Source organism: Otolemur garnettii, unplaced genomic scaffold, assembly GCF_000181295.1.
Source record: "Otolemur garnettii isolate 467f Iridium unplaced genomic scaffold, OtoGar3 scaffold00046, whole genome shotgun sequence".
Taxonomy (NCBI): domain Eukaryota; kingdom Metazoa; phylum Chordata; class Mammalia; order Primates; family Galagidae; genus Otolemur; species Otolemur garnettii.
The window spans coordinates 8,730,244-8,738,969 of record NW_003852441.1 but is presented as its reverse complement, the minus strand read 5'-3'; the positions used below and the strand labels follow the sequence as shown (position 1 = coordinate 8,738,969).

At 48.1% G+C, this 8,726-nt stretch overlaps 1 protein-coding gene across 1 annotated transcript in view; it reads right to left on the bottom strand.

Annotated features, from left to right (window-relative positions):
• Positions 1–5,085: 5,085 nt before the first annotated feature.
• LOC100952936 (myosin-3) overlaps positions 5,086–8,726 on the bottom strand; it is a 25,844-nt gene continuing 22,203 nt past the window's right edge. Inside the window, exons 34-41 of the mRNA XM_012806006.1 lie at positions 7,939–8,247; positions 7,612–7,815; positions 7,394–7,519; positions 6,391–6,561; positions 6,208–6,312; positions 5,979–6,074; positions 5,742–5,879; positions 5,086–5,231 (exon numbers count right to left, since the gene is read on the bottom strand). Of these exons, the coding sequence (XP_012661460.1) occupies positions 5,205–5,231; positions 5,742–5,879; positions 5,979–6,074; positions 6,208–6,312; positions 6,391–6,561; positions 7,394–7,519; positions 7,612–7,815; positions 7,939–8,247 (1,176 nt within the window). The 3' untranslated portion in view covers positions 5,086–5,204. The remainder of the gene's footprint in view (positions 5,232–5,741; positions 5,880–5,978; positions 6,075–6,207; positions 6,313–6,390; positions 6,562–7,393; positions 7,520–7,611; positions 7,816–7,938; positions 8,248–8,726) is intronic.

The following is an 8,726-nucleotide window of genomic DNA, read 5'->3' as shown; positions in this document are numbered from 1 at the left end:
ACTTCTGGGCTGTTATTCTCTCTTTATTACTGATATGTAAAGGCAAAAAGTTAGAATAGAAAGAATATGTTTTGCCCAAGTGCACAGATTGCTGGACCACGTCAATTTTCCTCCTGGGAATTCAGTCTAGTGGGTGCACTGAGCACTTGCTGTGTACAGAGCCCTGTGCTTACAGACCAAGGGATTGACTTTCTTTTGATCTCTGACTATAAAAGCAGGTCACCCTGTCACCTTCCTCAATTACCCAGTGCCTCTATGGTTTTTGTTTTGTCTTGTTTTGTTTCTTCATTATTTGGGAACTTATATTCCCTTTGCTGTCCTTGAGGTCCGAGGTTCTATCTCTTTCATCTTCTTATCCCTGGGTCACCAGGGAATACTGTGGGTGTGACCACTCTCCATGTTCCTTGTCTCAGCTGCCCCTTCTCTCAGGAAGCTGGAGTCAGGGTTCTCCACAGAGGTGGCCTAGGGGTCTTCACATGCTCTCCTGAGTCTCCTCAAAGCTCCCAAACAAGGCCGCATCCCATGTAGAGAGGACCCACAAATGCCCAAGAGTTGGGGCTTTTGCTGCCATGGAAAGCGTGAAACATCTTAGATAAAAATAATCCTGCCTGGCTCCTCCTGGCCTGCAGTTAGGGTCTAGGAGCCTCTGGAATGTCTCAGCATTGCTGAGGGTAACCAGACCACTGCCAGATCCAGCAAGCAGCCCCAGAGCCTCTCTGCCTCAGCTGTTTTTAGCAGTAGGATTATTGGTAGGGGTGTAAATAGCCCTCCATGTTCTGGGTGGCTTGCTCACCCACATTCCTAGGCACACTTGTTTTATTAAAGCTCTCAGCTGTTGGGATGATCCAGGCGTGGAGAAATGAAAGGCTGTCCTCACCGGCAAGTGGCGGACTGCAAGCTGCAGCAGATTTTCCCCCATAAGGACATGTTATTCCTATTAGAAACTGTGTCCCTCACATGTCCTTAAGAAGGGGGCCATCTGCCAATCATAAATCAAGATCTCATCCATTCCAAATAAAGAATGAGTCTGCCCTGCTAGCTGGTGATCCTTTTATAGTTGACCGATCTTTTTTTAATCCTGTGCTTGGGCATGTATTTCTTGTGTAATTAAAAAATTATAAAAAATAATAAAATATAGAATCCACTGCTAAGAGATTTAAGACTCAATAAAGAATTCAGAACGGCTCCGCGCCTATAGCTCAACTGGCTAAGGCGCCAGCCACATATACCTTAGGTGGCAGGTTCAAATCCCCAGCCCGGACCCGCCAAACAACAATGATGGCTGCAACCAAAAAATAGCCGGGCGTTGTGGTGGGCGCCTGTGGTCCCAGCTACTTGGGAGGCTGAGGAAGGGGACTCGCTTGAGCCCAGGAGTTGGCGGTTGCTGTGAGCATGATGCCACGGCACTCTACCCAGGGGGATAGCTTGAGGCTCCGTCTCAAAAAAAAAAAAAAAAAAAAAAAGAATTCAGAACACCAGAAGTTTCTGGCAAGTATGAGGTTTACAGGGAGAAAGTAAATAAATTCTATGCCTAATACCTGCCAGGATAATAAAAGAGAAAAACAAGGCTATTTAAGAAAGGGGAAATTGGCTCGGCGCCTGTGGCTCAAGCGGCTAAGGCGCTAGCCACATACACCTAAGGTGGCAGGTTCGAATCCCCAGCCCGGGCCTGCCAAACAACAATGATAGCTACAACCAAAAAATGGCCAGGCGTTGTGGTGGGTGCCTATAGTCCCAGCTACTTGGGAGGCTGAGGCAGGGGACTCGCTTGAGCCCCGGAGTTGGAGGTTGCTGTGAGCATGATGCCATGGCACTCTACCCAGGGGGGATAGCTTGAGGCTCCGTCTCAAAAAAAAAAGAAAAAAAAAAAAAGAAAGGGGAAATTAATTAGAAATGGCCCCTCATTTGGAGATGGTGGGATCCCACCCAAAAGTGAGCCAGAAAAGGAGATGCTCCTTACTTTTTTTTTTTTTGCCACCCTGTTTTGGAGCTGGTGGACATCACAAATGAGCCAAAGGTCACCTAAATGCCCACTGAATGATCACACAGCCTGTCTGAGCAGAAACTGAGGATGGGGTGGTCAAGCTGGTGCAAGAGGAGGGTTAGAGTGAAACACCGCAAGGAAACTAGCAGACATGGTCCTCAAGAAGAAAACCCAAAGTGCACTTTGAGTGTGATTAGCTCAGCCACAGCACACCTCTGCCCCATGCTCCCCTCCTTGAGGTATCTCTCCTGTCTCTTAGCCAGCTGCTCAGGTAGATGCTAAGTGCTCGGTAGGTAGAGTCTCAGGATTTAGAGAGAACCTCAGCTCTGCCATTTTGACTTTGAGCAAGACTCTTTTTCGTCTCTTCTTCACCTGTAAAACAGGAATAATAAGGTCCACCTGGTCCTTGCTGAGGTTTTATATGGATAGTGTGAGACAGAGTGCAAGGGAAGAGTTCAGTAAATAGCGGCTGACATCATCCTCCTCTCCCCAGCCAGATGAGACCTCTGTCCTGCCTGTGTGGTCTAGCAGCTCCTTATTTGGACGGAGATTCCTGCTTTCATTTTTCTCTCCTCGGTAACACAACTTGTATTTTCTATAGTTGTGAACATCTTTAGCTTTTTGGAATGGAAGGACATTGGTAACATTGGACATAATATTAACTCTTAGAAAATGAATTGTTCTCATTTATATCCTTCGCAAAATCAGAGCCTATTAGAAACTGTGTCCCTTGCATGTCCTTAAGAAGGGCAACAGAGATAGTCCTAGAGCTTCCACAACCAAATTCCACACCTGCTCCCTTGTGTGAAATACTATGAATCACACTTGTCCAATAAATGGACATGTCTGGTCCCACGGTCTCAGAGATGGTGAAGTTAGGGACCCCATTCTGCATAAAAGGCCCCAGGAGCCCCCTTTTATTAATCCTTTAAGTCTTAAACTCTGTAACACAACTTCACTTCAAAGATAGCTTGTCCATTCTTCCTTTTTTTTTTTTTTTGCGGTTTTTGGCCAGGGCTGGGTTTGAACCTACCACCTCCAGTATATGGGGCCAGCGCCCTACTCCTTTGAGCCACAGGCATTGCCCCCCATTCTTCCTTTTTGATCTGTAAATGTTTCATCATGTATTTTTAGAAGGTAAGGACTATATTAGGAAATATAATCACACTGTCATATCTTAAAAATGAACAATAATCCCATATTTCACCAATCAGAGGATGCATGTGTATCTCTATTTTTCAACAGCTTGTTCATTCCAATAAAAATCCTCACAAGGTTGCAATTAGTAAATAGTTCCAGGAAGTCTCTTTAAATCTTTGAGTCCTCTTCCGTTTCGCTTATAGTTTTTCTTGCAGTTTATTTATGGAGAAATCAAGATTACTTGTCCAGTTGAGTTCCCCTACATCGCGGACTTTACTGTTTGCAGCACATGTCTCTGCCCCTGTATTTTCTACAGATTGCTAATAGTCGCACCTAGAGGCTTAGTCAGACCCAAGGCAGATGGTTGGGCAGGAATTCTTCATAGTCAATTGTGTGTTCTTCTATCTGAAAGTATATAATGTCTGGCTATCTTTTTGTGATGCTAGGAGCCATCATTCATTAAGGGTTCTTACTTCATATCAAAATAGTGATATTCCAGTTCTTTCGGTCTAGTTGAACTACCCCTTTACTTACTAGTTGGAATACTCCTGTAACAAGAAACTTCATTTGCTTTCTTATTACCCTCTTTCCATGGAAGGAAATTCTGTAAATTCTGAGAGGATCTGAATAACTGTTGTCCTTTAGGCCTAGTGTCAAGACTGGGCATGGATCAGCCTTGTTATCATTGCTATGACTTCCTCTCAGTGACATCCGTGACCAGCAAGCAGTACAGGTCAGTTTTTAGTTACAGTGCTGCCATTAAGTGTTCAAAGCAAGTTGAAGACATATAAAATGAGCTTGCATCACTAATAGCCCAAGTCTGACACTGATGGTAGTTTCCTTTCTACGACAGTGACAAATCTCAGAAGGTGTGCAACTTGGTGCTGGGAGCTGGAGAGAATTCCCTTGGTCTTTAATTCCCATCCGAATCAAACGGGGTCTTTCCCTGATCTTCTAGAATCAGACAAAGAAGAGAACTTGGTCACTATTTCTGGTCAGTTTATTATGACAATAAACAAAGGGTCCCAGATTAGAAGATGCTGACCAGCAGCAGGTCAGCCAAAGGGTTATTTTGACTTCCTGCCATATTCTCCTTCTGAAAGCAAGGACAGGTTCACCCCAGGTTGGGGGGGGGAGGGGCGTTTCTTTCTGCTGCTCTGCCACATTGTAGTTTAGATTGAGCTAAGACAACAGGACTCAATGGTAGATTCAGACTGAGAGGACAGAAGGGATCAGGTATTATTTTATTCATTTGTGCATTCCTAAGTGGCACAGTGATTGTGTGGAGCAGCTGCCCAACAAATATCCACTAGATTCAAAATCTATTTCCCCAGCAGAAAGCAGAGGAGGAGAATCTATCAGGTCCTTTGCCTTATAACTCTGTCAGCTAGGGCAGTGCCTGTGGCTCAGTGAGTAGGGCGCTGGCCCCATATACCGAGGGTGGCGGGTTCAAACCCGGCCCCGGCCAAACTGCAACAAAAAAAATAGCTGGTGTTGTGTGGTGGTCACCTGTAGTCCCAGCTACTTGGGAGGCTGAGGCAAGAGAATCACCTAAGCCCAAGAGTTGGAGGTTACTGTGAGCTGTGATGCCTTAGCACTCTACCAAGGGTGATAAAGTGAGACTCTGTCTCTAAGAAAAAAAAGAAGAAGAAGAACTCTGTCAGCTGGAAACAGGGTTCTCTTGAATCTAATCTTAGTTTTTCCCTCGTCTCATATTAAGAGATAACTCTTTTGAAACACCTTTCCTCTCACCCCCACCAAAGCAATGGTTAACCTGGGGTACTTTGTTCTTCTTTAATCTCAAGTTTAAACCAAAGGCATTCTCTTTCTCCCCCACATATACACAACCAACTGGATTTACCACGCCCCCTCTTTACCAAGATTTCAATAGTGGGCATAAAAGTCACCAAATAAGAAACCGTTTCCACATGGGAAGAGGAAAACAAATACCATGAGCAGCCCCCAAGTGAAAAGAAAGCAAAGTTTATTGATGTGAGAGTCACATGGAAATTAGGTAGCAAGGTCAGGAACCAGGAACATATACATTTTGCATATCTTCTGTCCTGTGCCAGAGGCTGGCTCACTCTTCACTCTCATGGATCACCATCTGGAAATAAAGTACATACTTTGAGTCAGATGGGGCGACAGAAACACTTTTCCACTCCCCTCCTCCCCCGTTCTTCCATCAAGCATCAGGGACTTGGTTGTATCCTTCAGGAGGATGCAATGATTTTTGAACATTAAGAAAATGCATGACTGCATAAGTCAGTGGTTCTCAACCTTCCTAATGCCACGGCCCTTTAATACGGTTCTTGTGGGTAACGATCCACAGGTTAAGAACCGCTGGCATAAGTGAAGTCGCCCCATATACTGAGAAAGCGACCCTGAGAAAGAACAGGCTCCACATGCCAGACAGCACCTGACCCCTGTGTGCAGTGACTGTGTTTCTTTACTGTGACCTGCAGTCCTGGATTCTGGCAGGGCACTGCTCAGCTAAGTGACTTTCAGCAAACCCCTTCTCATCCTGAGCCTGGGATGCCTGAGCTCTAAAGTAAAGGGTTCTATAAAGTTCCTTGCAGTTCAGAAGCTCCTCCAGTCCCTGGGGTCCTTCCCTCACCCTGCTGGAGGTGAAGTCACGGGTCTTGGCACGCAGCTTATTGACTTGAGACTCTGCAATGTCTGCACGTTCCTCAGCCTCCTCCAGCTCATGCTGAGCTTTTCGGAATTTGGTGAGATGAGCATTGGCTTGTTCATCCTAAAACCAAAGTGCCCAGGTGGGTGAGATGAGCATGCACCTCCTCCACCCACGGGCCCAGCCCAGGCTGCCCCAGGGTCACACACTGATCAGACTTACAGCCTCTTCCGCCTGCCTCTTGTAGGACTTGACTTTCACTTGCAGTTTATCCACCAGGTCCTGCAGTCTCAGCACATTCTTCCTGTCCTCTTCACTCTAAAAAAGAAAAAATGAGAGTATGATTGGAGGGGGGAGGGCAGAGTCACACAAGGTCTGGCGAGTTGGTGAAGAGTCCAGGGTGGTATTTGCAAGTGAAAGAGAAAATGACCATTGTTTTCTTTCCACTGACCTGGTATGTCAGCTCCTTGACCCGCCGCTCATATTTCCTCAAGCCCTTGACAGACTCTGCGTTCTTCTTCTGCTCCCCTTCCAGCTCAGACTCCAGGTCTCGGATCTGAGGAAGACGGTGGGGAAATTGGTCTGGGGCTGAGGCTGGGCAATGTGGCTTGTGCCTGGGGTCCCAGCTGCATACCCGCGTCTCCAGTTTCTGGATCTGCTTCTTCCCACCCTTCAGCGCCAGCTGCTCAGCCTCGTCCAGACGGTGCTGCAGGTCCTTCACTGTCTGCTCCATGTTCTTCTTCATCCGCTCCAGGTGGGCGCTGGTGTCCTGCTCCTTCTTCAGCTCCTCAGCCATCATGGCAGCCTGTATAGCAAATCAGACCCACTAAGATGCACACAAAGCTTGTGTGCCTTGGAGCTGTCAAAACCTGGGGTCCCCAGAGGGCCAGAGCCCATGCTGAAGAAAGAGGGAAGTAGGTGACACAGTGAGGGAGCACACCCTTCACCACAGAGTAAGACAAGAGCTACACCCAGTATATAAAACAACCTAAAAAACGGAACCTTCAAAGACTAAGTGGGAAATAGTTTTTCCTTTCTTAAGATGGCTTCCTGGGGACTTGCCTCACCAAGGAAATTCTTTCATTATCACCAGTATATAGTTTCAGAGGAATCTCAGATGTAGAGAACAGGGAATTGATGCCTGGCATCACAGATTTGGGGACAGTGAGGCTCCAAGTGCTGTGTGGACGCTGGGGAGAGTTTGGAGGTACAGTTCTCCCATCAGGCAGCAGGGGGCACCACTGGGACATGGCTCGCAGGGAGAAGGCCGCCCAGACCCAGGAAGGTTAGGTGGAGGTGGGAGAACTCTGGTGCCTGCTGGCAACTGAAGGTCTCATTGTCATATTTGGAATGAGTCAGACTTGAAGGAAAGAAGAGCACGCTTGTTTTATACTTCAGCAGAATGAACAGGATATAGCCTCTCTCCTTTCTCCTCTCTCCCCCTTTCACATGTGCAGAAGGGAACAGGTGAATTTGAGGGGAGGTGAGAGGAGTTTGAGGACAAAATATATACCAGGTGTGTCTGGGAGAGACCCCACCTGCCTAATGTGAGCTATGGGGTTGGGGGCGGGGGCGGGGAATGGGGACTTGAAAGGACTATTGCCCTGGCAGTCAAGGACAGGACAGTGATGCCTTACATCCGTGATGGCCTTCTTTGCCTTCTCTTCTGCATTCCTGGCATCCCTGCTGGCATCTTCCACCTCGCTCTGGAGCTGTGTGAGGTCTGTCTCCAGCTTCTTCTTGGTGTGGATGAGGCTGGTGTTCTACAGCAAGAGCCGGGAAGTCACCCGGGTGTGTCTCACTAGAAATCCTCACATCACTCCTCCCCAGCCCTCCCCGGGGTGTGCACCCTCACCTGGGTGTGCAGCAGCTGCACTCTCTCGTTGGAGTCCAGGAGCTCCTGCTCAGCCAGTTTCCGGGCCCGCTCTGTCTGCTCTAGAGTGGCCCGCAGCTCTTCCACCTCCGCCTGCAGCAAGTTGGCTCTGCGCTCCACGATCGCCAGCTGCTCCTTCAGGTCCTCCTGGCCCCGGAGAGCGTCATCCAGGTGGAGCTGAGTGTCCTAGGCAGAGAAAAGAGGAAAACGATATTTGACGTTGAGGCTGTAGGGCCATGGGCCATGTCTACCTCTCTGAGTATGAAGGCCAGGAGAGCTCCCTCCCAACCCAAGGGAGTTGTCTCAAACCTTCAGTTGTCCCTGCACACCCCTGAGGTGTTTGAGGGTCTCTGCAGCCTGGCGGTTGGCGTGGCTCAGCTGGATCTCGATTTCATTCAGGTCCCCCTCCATCTTCTTCTTGATCCGGACGGCTTCGTTCCTGCTCCGCACCTCGGCGTCTAGGGCGCTCTGCATGGTTTCTACCATTCTCTGGTAGTTCCTCTTCAGCTGCTCGGTCTCTTCCTCTTTCTCAGCAATCTTCCTATCAATTTCTGATTTCACTTGTGTCAATTCAAGCTGGATTCGGAGGATCTTGGCTTCTTCGTGCTCAAGAGCAGCCTTTAAGGAACAAAACACACAACAGTGCCACACTACCCTCCAGAAGAATCCTAAATCTAACTTTAGAATATTCAGAACTACTTTAAAAAAAAAATCCATGGGCGGCACCTGTGGCTCAGTGGGTAGAGCGCTGCCCCACATGCCAAGGGTGGCAGCAAACCCAGCCCTGGGCCAAACTGCAACAACAAAATAGCCGGACATTGTGGCAGGCTCCTGTAGTCCCAGTTACTCAGGAGGCTGAGGCAAGAGAATTGCCTAAGCCCAGGAGTTGTAGGTTGCTGTGAGCTGTGACACTACAGCACTCTACTGAGGGTAATAAAGTAAGACTCTGTCTCTAATAATAAAAAAAAAAAAAAATTGGCTCGGCGCCTGTGGCTTAACCGGCTAAGGCACCAGCCACGTACACCTGAGGTGGCGGGTTCGAATCCCCAGCCCGGACCCGCCAAACAACAATGACGGCTGCAACCAAAAAATAGCCG